The 19,684-nt window shown below is 43.5% G+C and overlaps 1 protein-coding gene across 3 annotated transcripts in view; it reads left to right on the top strand.

The window, feature by feature from the left end:
• DUS2 (dihydrouridine synthase 2) overlaps positions 1-19,684 on the top strand; it is a 41,172-nt gene that overhangs the window by 3,475 nt on the left and 18,013 nt on the right. For 2 of the 3 annotated variants that reach the window (XM_060000369.1, XM_060000371.1), the window contains exons 3-6: positions 3,387-3,514; positions 14,583-14,628; positions 18,256-18,347; positions 19,168-19,211. In XM_060000369.1, the coding sequence (XP_059856352.1) occupies positions 3,389-3,514; positions 14,583-14,628; positions 18,256-18,347; positions 19,168-19,211 (308 nt within the window). In that variant the 5' untranslated portion in view covers positions 3,387-3,388. The remainder of the gene's footprint in view (positions 1-3,386; positions 3,515-14,582; positions 14,629-18,255; positions 18,348-19,167; positions 19,212-19,684) is intronic. The other variant, XM_060000370.1, reaches the window with a different exon arrangement.

The raw sequence follows: 19,684 nt of genomic DNA on the forward strand, positions 1-19,684 counted from the left end.
GGTCTTCGTTGCCGCGCGTGGGCTTTCTGTAGTTGCGGCGAGCAGGGGCTACTCTTCGTTGCGGTGCACGGGCTTCTCACTGCAGTGGCTTCTCTTGTTGCGGAGCACGGGCTCTATGCGTGCGGGCTTCAGTAGTTGTGGCACGTGGGCTCAGTAGTGGTGGCTTGCGGGCTTAGTTGCTCTGCGGCATGTGGGATCTTCCCGGACCAGGGAGCAAACCCGTGTCTCCTGCATTGGCAGGCGGATTGTTTGTTTTTTTAAAACATCTTTATTGGAGTATAATTGCTTTACAATGGTGTGTTAGTTTCTGCTGTATAACAAAGTGAATCAGTTATATGCATGCGTATATCCCTATATCCCCTCCCTCTTGCGTCTCCCTCCCACCCTCCTGATCCTACCCCTCTAGGTGGTCACAAGGCACTGAGCTGATCTCCCTGTGCTATGCAGCTGCTTCCCACTTGCTAGCTATTTTACATTTGGTAGTATATATATGTCAATGCTACTCTCTTACTTCATCCCAGCTTACCCTTCCCCCTTCCCGTGTCCTCAAGTCCATTCTCTGTGTCTGCATCTTTATTCCTGTCCTGCCCCTAGGTTCATTAGAACCATTTTTTTTTTAGATTCCATATATATGTGTTAGCATACGGTATTTGTTTTTCTCTTTCTGACTTACTTCACTCTGTATGACAGGCTCTAGGTCTATCCACCTCGCTACAAATAACTCAGTTTCGTTTCTTTTTATGGCTGAGTAATATTCCATTGTATATATGTGCCACATCTTCTTTATCTATTCGTCTGTCGATGGACACTTAGGTTGCTTCCATGTCCTGGCTATTGTAAATAGTGCTGGCAGGCAGATTCTGAACCACTGCACCACCAGGGAAGTCCCCAGAGATTATTTCTTAAGGGAGGCCCTCCTCAACCCCCATGAGTCTCTTTCCTGCTGACATAGACTCCCACAGCCTTATGTAACTGCTCCTTCATAGCACCATACACAGTTTTAATTTCACACATATTTGTAAGTTCCCTTTCTATAACATATTTGTAAGTATCCCTTTCATCATTTTATCTTTAGTGCCTACCAGTGCTTGACATATCTTAGGGGCTCAGTAAGTGTCTGTTGAATAAATAATTGGAGACAGAGGACAAGGCTTAGGAGGGAAGATCAAGGCTTTGTTTTCTACATGTTGAGTAGAAGATGCCCTTAAGACATCCCAGTGGGGATGTGTTTTGAGCAGTTGGTGTGAGGTTGGGATGCCTTTGGAGATGATCATGGCCACTATTTTAAACCATGGGAGTGAATAAATTTGTGAGGGAGGATGTGTGAAATTAGAAGGGAAGAGGGCCCACGACTAAGGAGCAACCTCAACCTGTGAGGGGAGGAGGTGAAACCAGCAAAAGAGACTGAAAAGCAGGGGTAGAGAGAAAAACTGGGAGAGTGTGTGGTCGACGAACCCAGGGAGGAGAGAGATCAAGGAAGAGGGGAGGCTCAACCATGCCATGTGCTGCTAGCAAAACAAGATTGAGGACAGGTCAGTGTCTCGTAGATTGAGCAACTTCGAGGTAATTGGTGACTTTAATCAGAGCAGTTTTGGGAGAGTGGCAGAGGGGGAGGCCAGGCCGGAGTAGGCTGAGGAGTAAAAAGTTAGTTAGCAAGCTTTGTGGTTTTTAGAGGGGACCATGTTTGCTTAGAATAAATAAATTAACAGTTATCTCTGGGACATGGGATTTTGATTTTCCTCGATTTACTCCTGTTGCTCTACCTTTAAAATATTTTTAGAATGTGACCACTTCTCACCACCTCCCCTGCTATCTCTCTGTCCTGAGCCACCATCATCTCTGACATCGGTGAGTGAAGAGCCTTCTAACTGATCCGCCTGTGTCTACTGTGGCCCCCACAGTCTGTTTTTCATACAGCAGTCACCGTGATAATGGGGAATGTGATCAGTCATGCCACTCCTCTCCTTAAAACCCTTCACTGGCTCCTATCGTGAAGAGCTAACAAAGCCCGCAGAGCGTCCTACAAGGCCATTCGGGGTCTGACCACTGTGTCCTATCTGCTTACTGCTCTCCATCCATTGTGTATCTGACTTCCATTACTCTCTTCTCCTTTCTGTGCTGCAACCACAGTGGCCTCCTTCCTGTTCTTCTAACACACCAGACAAGCTCCTGCCCCAGGGCCTTTGCACTGGCCCTTTCTTCTCCTGTGCACTCTTCCACTAGATACCAACTTGGCTAACTCAAATCTCTGCTCAGATGTCATCTTCTCATTGAAGCTTATCTGGGCTTCTCTATTTAAAATTTTAACCTTTGGGGATGAGGTGGGGGGGAAATGGGTGAAGGTGGTCAGAGGATACAAACTTCCAGTTACAAGACAAATACATTCTGGGATGTAATGTACAGCGTGGCAACTATGGTTAACAATACTGTATTGTTTCTTTTTAAATTTTATTTCTTTATTTATTTGTTTATTTTTGGCTGTGTTGGGTCTTCGTTGCTGCACATGGGCTTTCTCTAGTTGCAGTGAGCGGGGGCTCCTCTTCGTTGCGGTGCACAGGCTTCTCATTGTGGTGGCTTCTCTTGTTGCGAGGCACCAGCTCTAGGTGCGCGGGTTTCAGTAGTTGCGGCACGTGTGCTCAGTAGTTGTGGCTCGCGGGCTCTAGAGCGCAGGCTCAGTAGTTGTGGCGCACGGGCTTAGTTGCTCCGCGGCATGTGGGATCTTCCCAGACTAGGGATCGAACCCGTGTTCCCTGCACTGGCAGGCAGATTCTTAACCACTGTGCCACCGCGGAAGTCCCGGTAATACTGTATTGTATCCTGAAAGTTGCAAAGAGAGTAGATCTTAAAGGTTCTCATGATGAGAAAAAAATTATGTGAGGTGATAGATATTGTCTAAACTTATTGTGGTAATCATTTGGTGATATATACATATGTGAAATCTTTATGTTGTACAGCTTAAACTAACACGATATCATATGTTAATTTTATCTCAATGAAACTGGAAAAAAATTTTAACCCATCTGCAGTTTTTAATCTCCTTTCTCCCTGCTTTTTTTTACTCTATAGCACTATCAATTTTCCATCATACTATGTAATTTATTTATTATGCTTATTGTTTTTGCCTTTTTCCCCACTGGAATGAAAGCTCTACCAGAGTAGGAATCTTTGTCTGTTTTCTTCTCTAATGTATCCCCAAAGACTAGGACCGTGACTGGTACAGAGTAGACACTTAATAAATATTTGTTGGATGCGTAAATGAGCATGCATTATTTTTACGATAAAAGAAAAGGAAAACCAAATACTATGTGTTGGAAAGAAGAAGGAAAGCCTTCTCTGGATAACAGAAGAGATTTTCTCCATTTGAATTTCCGACTCTCTTTCTTCAGGAATGATTGTGAACAGCCTCTCTCTGTGCTACCACAACAAACTCATCTTAGCCCCTATGGTTCGGGTAGGGACCCTCCCAATGCGGCTGCTGGCCCTGGACTATGGAGCGGACATTGTGTACTGTGAGGTAAGGGGCTCCTGATCTTCCCGGAGATCTCTTCCACAGGTGCAGCCTCCCCATCTGTGGGTGGGAGCGGTCAGGAGTCAGAGGAGGCAGAATGGGCTCTCCCTTCACAGGTGCTCACTGAAGGCAGCAGAACACAAACACGCAGGAGTCCTGTGAGCCCTGCTGAGGACCGGGAGCCTGGGCAGCACGGAGGCATTGTGGGACACCTGGGCCAGGTGGCTAGATGAGCATCGTGTCAGGTCACTGCTGTGGCCCCCATAGGAGTTAATACACATTCAGTACATGAATGAGTGAACTCAAGATCAGGAAGAGGAGGAAAAGGACCAGATTCAGGCCAGGGAAGCTGGATGGGGTTGCTTTTGGGAACCATAGGATTTTCTGGTGGCAGTAGCTAGTGGACCAGCTACTGACCGGCTGCTGTGGAGAATATTAAGACTTGAGACCCAGGTTTAGAAAGCATCTTCTAGGAAAAATAGAGTTACAGGAGTAGCTGTTATTGGGTAGGGACTGGGAGCAGTGGTTCTCAGTTGGGCATGCATCAGAATTATCTGGGCAGCTTCCCCCGCAATCCCCAATCCTGATATGTCCCTCTAGTTGGTGTGAGAGGTTAGAGAAACTACCCCAGTGCTTCTGATATTTCCATCTTTAAGAGCCACCGGCGGTGGGGTGAGGACTGTGGCTATAAAAGGGAAACACAGGGAATCCTTGTGGTGGTAGAACTATTCTGTGTCAACATCCTGGTTGCGATATTGTACTACGGTTTTGCAAGATGTTACCATGAGGAGAAATTGGGCAATGGGTACATAGAATCTCACATTCTTACAATTGCATGTGAACCTCCAATTATCTCAAAATAAAAAGTTTAATTGAAAAGAAAGCCACTGGTGTAGGGTCTTCCCTGGTAGTCCAGTGGTTAAGACTTTGCGCTCCCAATGCAGGGGGCCCGGGTTCGATCCCTGGTCGGTGAACTAGATCCCACATGCATGCCGCAACTAAGAGTTCGCATGCTGAACTAAGAAGCCTGCATGCCACAACTAAGAGCCCGCATGCCGCAGCTAAACATACTGCATGCTGCAACTAAACACACCGAAACGAAGATCCCGCATGCCGCAAATGAGACCTGGTGCAGCCAAAATAAATAAATAAATATTAAAGGAGAAAAAGTTTAATTGAAAAGAAAGACACTGGTGTAGGGACTTCCCTGGTGGTCCAGTGGGTAAGACTCCGCACTCCCAATGCAGGGGGCCTGGGTTTGATCCCTGGTCAGGGAACTAGATCCCGCAGGCATGCCACAACTAAGAGTCTGCATGCCACAACTAAGAAGCCTGCATGCTGCAACGAAGATCCCGTGTGCCGCAGCTAAGACCCAGTGCAGCCAAAATAAATAAATAAAATAATAAATAAATTTTAAAAAAGAAAATTACCTGATTAGGGGACAGCTGTGGCACATAGATGTGAACACTTGAGGGGTTAATGGATTGAGGAGTAAGCAGCAAAATGAGGAAGTAGAAATAAGTCTGCTGACTACCCCCCAGAAATTCAAGAGGTGAAGGGAGGAAGTGTATAGCTGGAGGTGAGGGAAGATGGGTGAATGGAGTTGTTTGTTGGTAACTTGCTTGTTTGTAGCGTAGGAAGAAGGGCTTAACAATGAGGGGAGGCCTGAAGATTTGGGGCATTAGGGGGATTTGTAGGGCCAGGTCTTGGAGGGGACAGGATTCTTGACGAGGTGGTAGGACCTGCCTTCCATTGAGATAGGGCAAGGAGGAGAGGGTGAAGATGATGAAAGGGAGGGAAACTGAGGAGTTTTGCCTGAGAGACTTGTTTTACAAGATGTAGGAAGTCAGTCTTCTGTTGGAAATGAGGGTGGCAAGTGTGGGCTAGGGACCTGAGGAAAGGAAGTGAAGGTGTTTTGGTCCTATTCCCATGGGGAGTGGGCACTGAGAGATGTGCCTGGCAGGCAGGTGTGCACAGTGATACTGGTTTGCAGCTTTATAGGAAGGAGAGCTTGAGAAGCCTGGCAGGGGGATGCCCATGGCAGGGATTGGCATGCCAGTATCTACAGCAGGGCAGGGGCAGAGGCATCTAGGGTGCTGACAAGGTGAAATGGGAAGGAGGGAGTGTGTGTTGTCCAAAGGTGGGAGTCAGAAAGGGATTTTCCAGAGTTTAGGGTCACAGAGACCCAAGACCTGACTTTTAAGTAGTTTGTCGAAGTAGAGATGAGGAGGTCCCAAACATGTGAAATGGACTGTTAGTGTACATCCATAAATCTTCCAGGCTGCCAGAACGTGCCTACGGCAGGGAGGAGCCTGTTCCCAGGGGCCGGTCCCAGAGGAATGTGGTAGTGTGCTGAGCATATTCATCTGGTCACTCAACCCTTGAGCCTACACTCTGGCCCCAGGGTGGTCAGCCATGGGTTAGGTATAGCCTTTCCTGGCCAGCACTCTCCTTGGCCTCCAGAAAAAGCCTCTTGGATTTGGAAGGGGATTGGGAGGAGGAACTATGATGAATCAGGGACTCAGATTCTGAGGTCTTGGGAACCAAAAAGATGAAATCCCAGAGAACAGCTGTTACCTTTCATTACTTGTGATTCTCCTCTACCCCAGGACAGAGGGTGCATGATAGCTCTTCATCCACTTAGTCCATGTTTACCAATAGGGTCCTGTGGGATGACTCAGACTCAAGGATGAAGCCCCCTGCTTCTTCCCTGCTGCCCCAACTCCATCTCTGTCCAGCTGTAGCCCCCGCATGGTTGCTTCAAGGCCCGGGATGTATAGTGTCCCTCTTCTCTCTACCCGTGCTTCGCATACTGTCTCCATCAATTATTTGCTTACTCTGATGACCCTTCATGTCCCTACTCTCCCTAATCTTGTGCTGCCACGAAAAGTAAGAGTGGGTCCATTGAGTGCTAACCCTTTATTTTCAGATTCATTTATGTCTCTGCGGTGGCCATCCTGCTGGTTTCTTCTCTTAGACCAAGTGGTGGTAAAGCCTTCAGGCCTTTAAAGCATCAGCTCACCTGGGCTCAAACTTATTCTGGGGTAAGATTCTGAGGGTTGCTAAAATTGAGGAAAAGGCAGTAGTGCCTACATTGACATATTCAGCCTCCTTGGCCTTCACTTTTGCTATGCGAGCAGCATTTTTCTGGGACCCCAGAGGGTGGAGTTGTATTCACCTGGAGATACTGTGGAGTGAAACACCAGGATGGAAGTGAGTGAGTGTATGACAGCACGGTGTCTGCTCTAGACAGCCACTATATGTTTATAGCCCTGGGGGAATCAGTCTGTGATGAGGTCACGGAAGCTGGGTAGTGAGAAACAGAGCTGACCCGCAGATTCCGGATGCTTCATCAGCTGCTTTGTTGAGAATTCTTAGGGTTGTTTTCAAGCACTTGGGAAGTCATGGTCCCAGGATTTATGCGGTGACTTCAGAATGTGACTCTCCTAATTGGTCAAAGCTTGGTTTTCCTCATGATTGTGACTAATCCATTCTTCCAGGGCTCTTCTTGAGTTTGGAGCAGAGTAAATACTGATTAAAACCCTTTGTATGTTTGATGAGCACTTGCTCTGGGAGGGTCAATATAGCTTATGAACAAATTAAGGGACCTCTGCCAGAAGAGACCTAGGCCCTTTACCCAGACCTAGCTGCTGTGGAGCAGAGGCCGGTGGGCAGGCCAGCTGGCCCCTGCCTGTGGTGAGTAGGTCTCTGGGAACTGGGCCCTGAGTACTGGGAAAGGCACAGCATGGCGCCTGGTGCCCCCTGGTGGATCCAGAGTTGCTCTGCAGGCCAGCTGTGTAGATGAACTTACTGTGTTCCCCTGAGGTGACCCATCTGTGGGTTAGATCGTCAAACCACACCATCCACCTCTCAGGACCTCGTGTAGGACCTAGGGCATACCAGGCATACAGGTACCTCCTTAAAACGCCTGTAGAACCCTCAGCAGTTGGAGGTGAAGAAAGGATGAACCAGCTCAGCAAAGGTTAAGGGAGCAGTAGTCTGATTCCCCACCAAGGTCTGCCCTATTGACGGAGTTTTCTAGGGGTTCATCAGATGTCACTTAACTATTCCTTTTTTTAAAAAATTTATTTATTTTATTTGTTTTATTTTTGGCTGCGTTGGGTCTTCATTGCTGCGTGCGGGCTTTCTCTAGTTGTGGAGAGTGGGGGCTACTCTTCGTTGCGGTGCATGGGCTTCTCATTGCGGTGGCTTCTCTTGTTGCGGAGCACAGGCTCTAGGCGCGCGGGCTTCAGTATTTGTGGCTCGTGGGTTCTGGAGCGCAGGCTTAGTAGTTGTGGCTCACGGGCTTAGTTGCTTCGTGGCATGTGGGATCTTCCTGGACCAGGGCTCGAACCCGTGTCCCCTGCACTGGCAGGTGGATTCTTAACCACTGCGCCACCAAGGAAGCCCCCTATTCCTTTTTATAAGAACAATGGATGGACAGACCATGGATTGTCATACTGAGTGAAGTAAATCAGACAGAGAAAGACAAATATCATATGATATCACTTATATGTGGAATCTAAAAAAATGGTACAAATGGACTTATTTACAAAACAGAAATAGAGTCACAGATGTAAAAACAAATTTATAGTTACCTGGGGGAAAGAGAGGGGGATAAATTGAGAGATTGGGATTGACATATACACACTACTAGTTATAAAATAGATAACTAATAAGAACCTACTGTATAGCACAGGGAACTCTACTCAATACTCTGTAATGACCTATATGTGAAAAGAATCTAAAAAATAGTGGATATATGTATATGTATAACTGATTCACTTTGCTGTACAGCAGAAACTAACACAACATTGTAAATCAACTACACTATTTTAAATCAAATAAAAATTAAATAAAAACAAAAAACCAAAAACAACAGGACTCCAGTGGCCCAGACGTGAGAGGACACCTACCTTTTAATAGGCAGGATGAAGGGAGAAGGCAATATTCTTAAGAGACTATGATTACCAAAATGGGCACTTAAATTTTTTTGTGTGGCAAAAAACACATAACAAATTTTACCATATTAACTGTTTTTAAGTGTACAGTTCAGTAGTTGTGAAACAGATCTCTAGAACTTTTTCATCTTGCAAAACTGAAACTCTATGCCCATTAAACAACAACTCCCCTCCCCACAGCCCCTGGTAACCACCGTTCTACTTTCTGTTTCTATGAATTTGAATACTTTAGCTACCTTATGTAAGTGGAAATATGCAATATTTGTCTTTTTGTGACTGGCTTATTTCACTTAGCATAATATCCTCAAGGTTCATCCATGTTGTACTATGTAACAGGATTTCTTTCCATTTTTAGGCTGAATAATAACATATTATGTAATATGTATACTACCTTTTGCTTATCCATTCATCTGTCAATGGACATTTGGGTTGCTTCTGTCTCTTGGCTATTTTGAATAGTGTTGTGAATGTAGGTGTGCAGCTTTCAATTCTTTGGGATATATGTATATATATACCCAGAAGTAGGATACTTTCATTTTTTGAGGAACTTCCATACTGTTTTCCCTGTCTTTTGCGCCATTTTACAATCCCACCAGCAGTCCACAATTTCTAAAATCTTTGCCAACACTTGCTATTTTCTCTTTTTTTTTGATAGTACCCATGCTAATGGGTATGAAGTGATAGCTCATTGTGGTTTTGATTTGCATTTCTCTGAAGATTAGTGTTGTTGAGCATGTTTTTATATGCTCCTTGGCCATCAGTATATCTTTTTTTTTTAACATCTTTATTGGAGTATAATTGCTTTACAATGGTGTGTTAGTTTCTGCTGTATAACAAAGTGAATCAGCTATATGTATACATATATCCCCATATCTCCTCCCTCTTGTGTCTCCCTCCCACCCTCCCTATCCCACCCCTCTAGGTGGTCACAAAGCACTGAGCTGATCTCCCTGTGCTATGCAGCTGCTTCCCACTAGCTAGCTATTTTACATTTGGTAGTGTATATATATGTCAATGCCACTCTCTCACTTCTTCCCAGCTTACCCTTCCCCCTCCCTGTGTCCTCAAGTCCATTCTCTACGCCTGCGTCTTTATTCCTGTCCTGCCCCTAGGGTCATCAGACCATTTTTTTTTAGATTCCATATGTATGTTTTAGCCATGGTATTTGTTTTTCTCTCTCTGACTTCACTCTGTATGACAGACTCTACGTCCATCCACCTCACTATAGATAACTCAATTTCGTTTCTTTTTATGCTATGCCTATTTTTAAATTGAGTTATTTGTCTTTTTATTCTAAGAGTTGTAAGAGTTCTTTATATATTCTGGATACTAGACCTTTATCAGATATATGATTTGCAAATATTTTCTCCCATTCTGTGGATCGTCTTTTCCACTTTATTTTTTTAAAAAGACTTTAGTTTTATTTTTTAAAATTTTATTTAAGTATAGTTGATTCACTTTGGTTTTTTTTTGTGTGTGTGGCTGCATTGGTTCTTCATTGCAGTGTGCGGGCCTCCCACTGTGGCAGCTTTTCTTGTTGTGGAGCATGGGCTCTAGGTGCACGGGCCTCAGCAGTTGTGGTGCGCCGGCTCAGCAGTTCTGTGGCATGTGGGATCTCCCCGGACCAGGGATAGAACCCATGTCCCCTTTGTTGGCAGGTGGATTCTCAACCACTGCACCACCAGGGAAGTCCCTGATTCAATTTATTGATAGTATCCTTTGATGCAAAATTTTTTTGCATCAATGCAAAAATTTTTAATTTTAATGAAGTCCAATTTACCTTATTTTTTCCTTTGTTGTTTGTGCTTTTGGTATCATCTCTAAGAAATTATTGCTTAATCTAAGGCCACAAAGATTTATACTTAGATTTTCTTCTATGAATTTTATAGTTTTGGCTCTTACACTTAGGTCTTGGATGCATTTTGAGTTAATTTTTTTTTTAGTTAATTTTTGTGTACATTATGAGGTAGGGATCAAAATTCATTTTCTTGCATGTAGAGATCCAGTTGTCCCAGCACCTGTTAAAAAGACAGTTCTTTCCCCAATAAATTGTCTTGATACTCTTGTCAAAAATCAGTTGGTCATAGATGTTTTGGTTTGTATCTGGACTCTCAAATCTATTCCATTGGTCTATGTGTCTATCCTTATGCCAGTACCATACATCTTGATTATTATAGTTTGCTAGTGGGTTTTGAGATTAGGAAGTGTGAATCCTCCAACTTTATTCTTCTATTTCAAGATTGTTTTGTCTATTCTAGGTTCCATATGAATTTTAGGATCATCTTGTCAATTTCTGCAAAAATGGCAGCTAGGATTCTGATGGGGTTTGTGTTGAATCTACAGATCAGTTTGGGGAATATTGCTATCTTAACAATATTAAATCTTCCAGTCGTTGAACATGATATATCTTTTTTAAAAAATAATATTTATTTATTTATGTAGTTGACTGTGCCGGGTCTTAGTGCGGCACAGGGGATCTTCATTGCGGCATCCGGGATCTTTAATTGTGGCATGCAGGATCTAGTTGCCTGACTAGGGATCGAACCCGGGCCCCCTGCATTGAGAGCGTGGAGTCTTAACCACTGTACCACCAGGGAAGTCCGGATATCTTTTCATTTATTTAAATCTCCTTTAATTTCTTTAAACAATATTTTATAGTTTTTAGTGAATCACCTCCTTGGTTTCTGGCTGTCATTGTTTCTCATGAAAAATCAGTTGTTAGTCTTATTGAGAATCCCTTGTACATGGTAAGTCACTTCTCTCTTGCTGCTTTCAAGATTATCTCTTTGTCTTTGATTTTCAGCTGTTTGATTGTGATGTGTCTAGGTGTGGATCTCTTTTAAGTTTATTCTACTTGGAGTTTGTTGAGTTTCTTGGATGTGTAGATTAATATTTTTCATCAAATTTGGGAAATTTTCTGCCATTATTTCTTCAAATATTTATTCTATCCCTTCTCTCCTTTTGCAACTCCCATTATTCATTTTGGCAGTGATTTTTTTTTTTTTTTTGAGTGGGCAGTCACACAGTTTGTCAATCTGAGTTTATTTGTGTTTCTGAAAACAGAGATATACCAAAGATTCTTTAACCAAACTGGAGGTTAAAAGACTATGAAGATAGGTCAGAGATGGGGATGGAAAGGTAGAATGGAGAGACACTGATGATAAGCAAGATCAGCTCAGATAGAGAAAGCAAGCCAAGTGGAATGGAGGAGATGAAGGCAGCAGGATGTAATAGGAACATAACATGTGACAGACAAGGAAGAATAAGCCCGTATATAATAAGGCAGTTTAAAATTAAATGCTGTTCAAACATTGGGTAGCCATATGAATAAAAAGTGACTTAGAAAGGGCCTTAATTTTCAGGTAAGTTAAAAAGCAAATTAGTTTTAAAAGGAAGAGAAAAACCAATCAAAATTATATGCTTTTTCTTAAATAAATTTATTTATATTTATTTTTGGCTGCATTGGGTCTTCGTTGCTGCACACGGGCTTTTCTCTAGTTGTGGCGAGCGGGGGCCACTCTTCATTGTGGTGCGTGGGGTTATTGCTGTGGCTTCTCTTGTTGCGGAGCATGGGCTCTAGGCACGTGGGCTGCAGTAGTTGTGGCACATGGCTCAGTAGTTGTGGTTCGTGGGCTCTAGAGCACAGGCTTAGTAGTTGTGGCACACAGGCTTAGTTGCTCCGCGGCATGTGGGATCTTCCCGGACCAGGACTCAAACCCATGTCTCCTGCATTGGCAGGTGGATTCGTAACCACTGTACCACCAGGGGAACCCTATAATTATATTCTTAACTGTGATGGAGATAGATTTGGGAACTAGAAGGCATTGTTTGTGGCAAAATTGGAGTTGTCTCTTCTATAGAAATAAAATGATATGTATGATAAAAATTGAGGAAGTAATATTGATAAAGGAAAAATATTTGTGATAATTGAGACAGAAAAATAACATCCAATTTGACAAAAGATAGTTTTTTTCTGCACAACTTGTATAGATGTAAAAGGCAGTTTGGTAGGAAGATGCCTGGATGATACACTCTACCACGTGGAAAAACAATGTTTGTTTTCACCATTTAAGGAAATGCAGTGAAAAAAAACCTGTGAGGTTCTACTCTATAACCAAAGAGCTAACTAAAATGAATAAAATTGGTAAACAATAGTGTTGGTGTGTGGGTGAGCAGGCACATGTGTGGTTTTATTGATGACAATTTAATTTCTCCACTTAACAACCAGGTGAGCATCTGCTTGCATGTAAGGCATTGAAGTGGCTCCAGCAGATGTTCAGTGAGCACTAGCAACGTGCTAGGTGCTAGTGATGCAAAGATGAATGAGACTGTGTCCAGGTCCCAAAGTCTCTTTCAGTGTAGTGGGGAGACAGAAAAGAAAATAAGACCATTCAAGGGCCATTTTGCCTCAACTCCTCCTCCTGGGGCCCTGAGGAGGACCTGGTCAGCGTCCTCAAAGCCCACCTTTATGTGAAGCGAGAACCTTCCTCAGGGCGTTTGTTGTCTAATGGTAAAGGTATGACAGGTGCATCTGTAACTAGCATACAAAGAGGAAGTGGTCAGGCTGTGAAGGTAGACTGGGCAGGGGGTTTGAGGAATCCCAAGGAGGACAAGTTACTGCTGGCAGGGGTGGGGGCCCAGCAAGGTTTTGCCTCACTTTCCCCTGCTTGTTCTTAGCCGAAGCTCAGCCTGGCTGCAAACCTTCTTTTTATAAGCACAGGCCACTCAGTGCTGCCCACTTGTCCACCTGCTTTCTTGCCTGCCCCTGCAACCAGGATCACTGCCTACAGAGGCTCTGTGTTGGGGTCTGTCCGTCCCTTGGGACACCGCACTGATTCTTGGGGCTTGGATGCCAACCGTGCATCCATACTGCTTGGTGGTGGTGATTTGTGTGGTCAGGCCTGGTGAGTGTCAGATACTTGATGACCTGGATGCAGCATAGAGAGAATAGCCACAGAAATACCTAGAGCATGCTTTTTTTTTTAAATTCTTTTAAAATATATATATTATTTATTTATTTATTTGGTCGCACCAGGTCTTAGTTGTGGCAGGCGGGCTCCTTAGTTGTGGCTTGCCGGGCCCCCCGCATTGGGAGCTTGAGTCTTAACCACTGCGCCACCAGGGAAGTCCCATAAAGCATGTATTAACCTGGATGGTGGATATGCTGGGGGGAGCCCCATGGATGCCATAGGACACCTTTGGCCACTTTAGCCCTAAATGCTCCCATGAGGGAGCAAAGGCCATTGTGCTCACTTGGCTGGGGTTGTGACTTGCTGAGGCTTATAGGGAGTCAGTATGGCGATGAGTTCCAGGGCTGAGTTTCTTTCTATCTTCTTCTGGTCTCCCAGAACCCCTGGGCAGGAGCTTCTGGGCAGTGTGACAGGTTCCTGGCTCTTCAGATCTGTCTTCCACATCTATTGAAATGATCACTGAACAAAGCAGAGCAGCCTTGTCTCCCACCAAGAGGTAGAGAATGTCAACCCTTTAGGAGACTTGAATTTCCTTTTGTTTTTTATGATCCTGGTTTTGAAGAACTCCCTTTTTCCTTTCTTTCCTTAGTCTTTGAATATCTCCAGAGCTGAGGAGCTCACCCCTTTCATTTCCACATAGTGTGACCCAGGTTGAATAGGGGTTTTAGACTTTTCTTTCCGGTGTCAATCTCAAATCTTCCTCCCTGTGCTTCTGTTCATTGGCCCCACTTTTGTCCTTAGACGTTTCCTGGGAGCCCTTCATCTTTCCATTTGCATATGGATGAGGTGGGAGGTTCTTTGAGAGGATGGGCTAGAGCTGAGACTAGTAGGTGAGAAAAGTCCAGGTGTCCACATCCTAGGCTATTGTCTGATCTCTGATTCCCTGAGTGGCTCAATCCTTCTAGGCCCGAGACTCTGCAAGGTCCCTGGGAAGAGCAGCTGATGGAGGGGAGCTCACTTAGGCCCATGCTTGCCATGCTTGGTTGGGGAGGACAGCACTACATGTCCCCAAAGCCATGATTTGATGTTGGTAGTAGGGTGACAGGCAAAGTAGCCCCCATCAGGTGTGTGATGAAGGTCTTCCCCACTATGCCCAGGACCTATGTGTCCAGGACTGACATGTGCCCTCTGATTCCTCTGCAGGAGCTGATTGACCTCAAGATGCTTCAGTGCAAGAGAGTTGTCAATGGTGAGTGCAGCTATGGTCCCAGGACTGTGTGTGTGCCCAGTCATGCCCAAACTGTGCTACCACTGCCCTTGCCTGGGTGTCAGTTACCTCCAGGGTGCTCCTTACCTGTGTAATTTTGTGGATCACATGCTCTCTTTTTTTTAAAGATACATTGATTATAAGCCAATTTTTTAAAAAGTAATTAATTAATTAATTTTTGGCTGCCTTGGGTCTTCATTGCTGAGCATGGGCTTCCTCTAGTTGCAGCGAGTGGGGGCTACTCTTCGTTGCAGCACGCAGGCTTCTCATTGAGGTGGCTTCTCTTGTTGCAGAGCACAGGCTCTAGGCGCACAGGCTTCAGTAGTTGCAGCATGTGGGCTCAGTAGTTGTGGCACACGGGCTTAGTTGCTCCGCAGCATGTGGGATCTTCCTGGACCAGGGCGTGAACCCATGTCCCCTGCATTGGCAGGTGTATTCTTAACCACTGCGCCACCAGGGAAGTCCCCACACGCTCTCTTGAGAGTAGTCACTGCTCTCCAGAGACCATGACAAATAGCCAGATGTGAAACAGGCTGAGAATGCCTTCTACCCACAGGCTTGCTGACATATAAATCACCAGGTTTCATAGTACAGGAGGGACCTTTGGGGTCAGGATGGCTTCAGCACTGATCCTGGCTCTGCCTCTCGCTAACTGTGACCTTGGGCAAGTCACTTGACCTCTCTGCCTCAGTTCCTTTAGCTGTAAAAGGAAAATTATAATCCCTGCTTTACTTAAATTACAGGGTTGGAGTGAGGATCAAATAAGATAAAGGACATGTAAGACCTTTGCAAATGGAAGTGGTTGTGCTGAGTTGTGGTTTTGCTTATACTTTATTGATGAGGCTGATTCTGCTTTGATGAGAGTTGTAGTATTGTTTGAGGTTTTTGAAAAGTATACACGCTTGTGAAATCTTAATATAAGTTCACTAGAACTTTTGTCAATTTTGTCTTTTGTTTTAGATTTATATTTTCTTTGTGTTATGAAAAATTCAGTGTTATAGATGTATATAACCTAAAAAATGAAAATCCCCCATAATCCCATACTTGAAGAGTAATCACAAGGAGAATTAACATGTACTTTTTACACATTTCATAAAGTGTGTGTATAAAAATATGACATGTTTATATATACTCTCTTCCCTATACACACACACACTTGGGATCATGATACACGTTTTGCCACTTACTTTTCTCTTCTTTTTTTTGGCCGCACTGCGTGGTACACGGGATCCTAGTTCCCCGACCAGGGATTGAACCCATGCCCCCTGCAGTGGAAGCGCAGAGTCCCAACCAGTGGACTGCCCTGGAAGTCCCTGCCACTTACTTTTCTATTAGGACATTTTCCCATGTCAATACCTATAGATGACTGTGCCAGAATTGATTTCGCCAGTGCTTTAACAGGGGTTTCAATATTTTGATGTTAAACAGAAAAGCATAGTATAAACACACTCAGTTTTTGTCGTTCTTCTCACAGACTGCTTACTGTCATTCATGAGAAGTCTCTGCTGTTGGTGATCACTTCGATTACCTCTCCCAACATGTCAGTGCTGTTACCCCACCTTTTTAACCTTCTAATCTGTTTGTTGCTGGGATGATAATAACAGCTTCCCTTTATGGAAGTGCTTTACGTGCATTAAAGATCCCATTTATTTCTCAGAATAGCCTTTGAGATAGGCATATTCTCCCATCTGCCACATTGGACCCTTCCATGTGATAGTCATCTTTGAAAGCTAATAATGTTAGTACCTATTGTAGAACTTCATTATGAAGAGCATGAGAGATTCTTGTTGTTTGCAATAGTTATGTTCTATAAAGTTGCTAAGAACACCAAATTAGCGAATACAGAACCATTGTTCCTAGGGGAAATACAGAGTTAGGTTCCTGTAAACCTCTGGTCACGCTCTTTCATTATGTATTTCAGATCAATATATAACCTTGTTTTATGTGTCTTTCTGTTTAAAGACACATTATTTAACATATACTGTTAATTCATTAACATTGAACTCACAACCAACAGCACTATGATTTCATGCCTGAATAAAGCTTGTCTAACACATGTATTTTCTCCGTAAGGCACACCACAACTTTCTTATGCTTAGGAACACTAGATAGCACTTCAGCAGTATGATTGGGGCCATTTTAAACATTGAGATCACCAAGAAAAAGCACAAAAATGCAAAAAAAAAAAGTGGCATTAAATATACCACCATAAAGACACTTGTTTGCAGGATGAGAGCTGAAACAAGAAGGCAGAATGTTGCCTTGTTTGACCTCAGCTGGGAATGTGTGCATTGGTGACAGAAATTTTTTGCAGTCTGTGAATGACCATGAAAACACCACAAGTGTTGATTTGGGGGTTACAAATAAATTTAGCAAGCAGGCAAATTTGCAAATACACAACTGCAAATAATGAGGATTAACTGTAATATCGTAAGTCTCCACTCACAGTACCTAGCACATGATAGATAAGTAATTAAGGACAGCAACTTTGCTGAACTTCAGAGTGACATCTTCTGGGAAAATTTGGGCAAAATCTGAAGCAAAAAGATAAGGTTCCTCTTATCTTTGTACATCTTTTTTTTCAATGTTAAAAACATTGCGAAATGTCATTTGCAGCAACGTGGGTGGGCCAAGAGATTGTCATACTAAGTGAAGTAAGTCAGACAGAGAAAGACAAATATCATATGTTATCACTTATATGATATCACTTATATGTGGAATCTAAAAAAATGATACAAATGAACTTATTTACCAAACAGAAATAGAGTCACAGATGTAGAAAACACTTATGGTTACCAGGGGGGAAAGGGGTGGGGGAGGGATAAATTGGGAGATCGGGATTGACGTAGACACACTACTATATATAAAATAGATAACTAATAAGGACCTACTGTATAGCACAGGAAACTCTACTTAGTACTCTGTAGTGACCTATATGGGAAAAGAATCTAAAAAAAGAGTGGATGTATGTATATGTATAACTGATTTACTTTGCTGTACAGCAGAAACTAACACAACATTGTAAACCAACTATACTCCAATAAAATTTTCTTAAAGAAATGTAAAGTACAGATGATTCCAAAGATTCATGAGGTCACTTCTAGCTGAGCAGAAAAATTTCTTCTAAAAAAGGTCATTTCTGGGTTTATAGACTGAAGGAAATGTGGGAAAAAACTCAATTATATATGAGAAAGATATTCACAATATATTGTATCTTGTATTATTTTGAGGGTTCCATAATAAAGTAAACATTGCAGAAAGAAGGAATCCAAAGCAATGAATAATTCATTAAAAAATCTTTTTCTCAAAAAAAAAACTGCAAAATGTAAACACCATGCAGAGAAAGTGCATAAAACACAGCACACGGTTTAATAAATAACTGTAAAGCGAGGGACCATGTAACTCACCATCCTTAGGTCAGGGAATAGACCATCATCAACACCTCAGAAGTCTCCCACGTATACCCTGATTTCTCTCAAGTATAGTGTACTTCTAGCATCCCGTTTTTCCCTTCAAGGTGATACTTTTGTTGTGTTTTCTTCCAGGGGTTAGGTGAGGTTGAACCTGCTTCTTCACTGAGTGGCCCTGTGTGTTTGTCTTTTCTTGCAGAGGCGCTCAGCACAGTCGACTTTGTTGCTCCTGACGACCGAGTAGTCTTCCGCACCTGCGAAAGAGAGCAGAGCAGGGTCGTCTTCCAGATGGTACCATATCCCGGGACAGAGCACATTTCCCGTCTCATGCCTTGTGCCGGGCCAGTGTTACACGCCTGGGCTCCATTGCACAGTGGCCTTCAGTCTTCCTGAAGACCCTGCTTTAAATGGTTTTCAGAGATCTGCTCATGAGCGATTACACTGTTGGAGATGGTTTAAGCTATTAGCAGTCTGTTACGTGCCTCCAGTCTCAAGTTTAATTTAATTTAATTTAATTTCCTTCATTGTAGGGACTGTCTATTTGGCATGACTTGTATATTTTTATTCCCTAGCATTGGTTGTTCAGATCATGGTCTTTGTTTTGTGTAATCTGTATATATTTCCCATAAAAAGAAATTAAGTTTCTTGAAGAGTAGTTAAGATTTGTGTTAGGATTGTAGTGATTCTCTAGTTCTCTTCTCTCACTTTGGGCATTTCTTGGTATTTTTTCAGAAATACTTCCTGAATGATGTTTAGGTTTGTAAAAAATTGATAACAATGAGTAGCCTTACGATAAAGCAAATATAGCAAAATGTTAATTGTAGAATCTAAGTGGTGGGTATATGAATGTTCACTATAAAATTTTTCCAACTTTTTTGTATGTTTGAAAGTATTCCCAGCATTGATGACATTTTCTCAGCCTTCCAGGTCCACTTTGGGCCTCCAACAGTGAGCTAGTCCCGTGGGCTAGCTGTTTGAGAGAATGCCAGCTGGACTTCACTTGCTGACGTGTGTGTGTGTCTGTGTGTGTGCATAGCGTGCCTGAGTGTGTTTGTCTATGCATATGGACCTGTATCAGGGCAGTGGTTGATATAGCCTCTTGTGTTCCCAGGGGACTTCAGACGCAGAGCGAGCTCTTGCTGTGGCCAGGCTTGTGTAAGTTCTTCCCTGTTTGGTACTGTCTTTGCTTCTCTTGTGGGCTGTGAGGTCTTACTGTTCCTGGGGACTTTGGCGGTGACCACCCTCCTGCTTCCTAGTCCACTACTTTCTGTTTCCAGGTTAAAAGCCTCAGGTTCCCTTCTCTATTTGTTGCATCCAAGGGCTGCCCTGGGACTCACGTGAACGCACTGTGTCTGGACTCCAGAGAACCTCTGGGTGGGAGCCTATTTTTTAGTGTTTATTTGTGAGATTTCCTTTGCAGAGACTCTCATGACTATGAACTCTGAGGTTTTAAATCTCATGAAGTGTAGGTAAGACTTACTGTTTCCTAAATTAATGAAGGCAGGAGAGTAATGTGGTTAAGGAGAGGGGCTTTAGACTTAGACCTGGGTTGGAATTCTGGCTTTGCTACCTGCTGACTGTGTAACCTTAGGTAAGTTACTTAACCTCACTGAGAACTTAGTTTCCTC

This window comes from Delphinus delphis, chromosome 20, assembly GCF_949987515.2.
Source record: "Delphinus delphis chromosome 20, mDelDel1.2, whole genome shotgun sequence".
In the NCBI taxonomy this organism is placed as follows: Eukaryota; Metazoa; Chordata; class Mammalia; order Artiodactyla; family Delphinidae; genus Delphinus; species Delphinus delphis.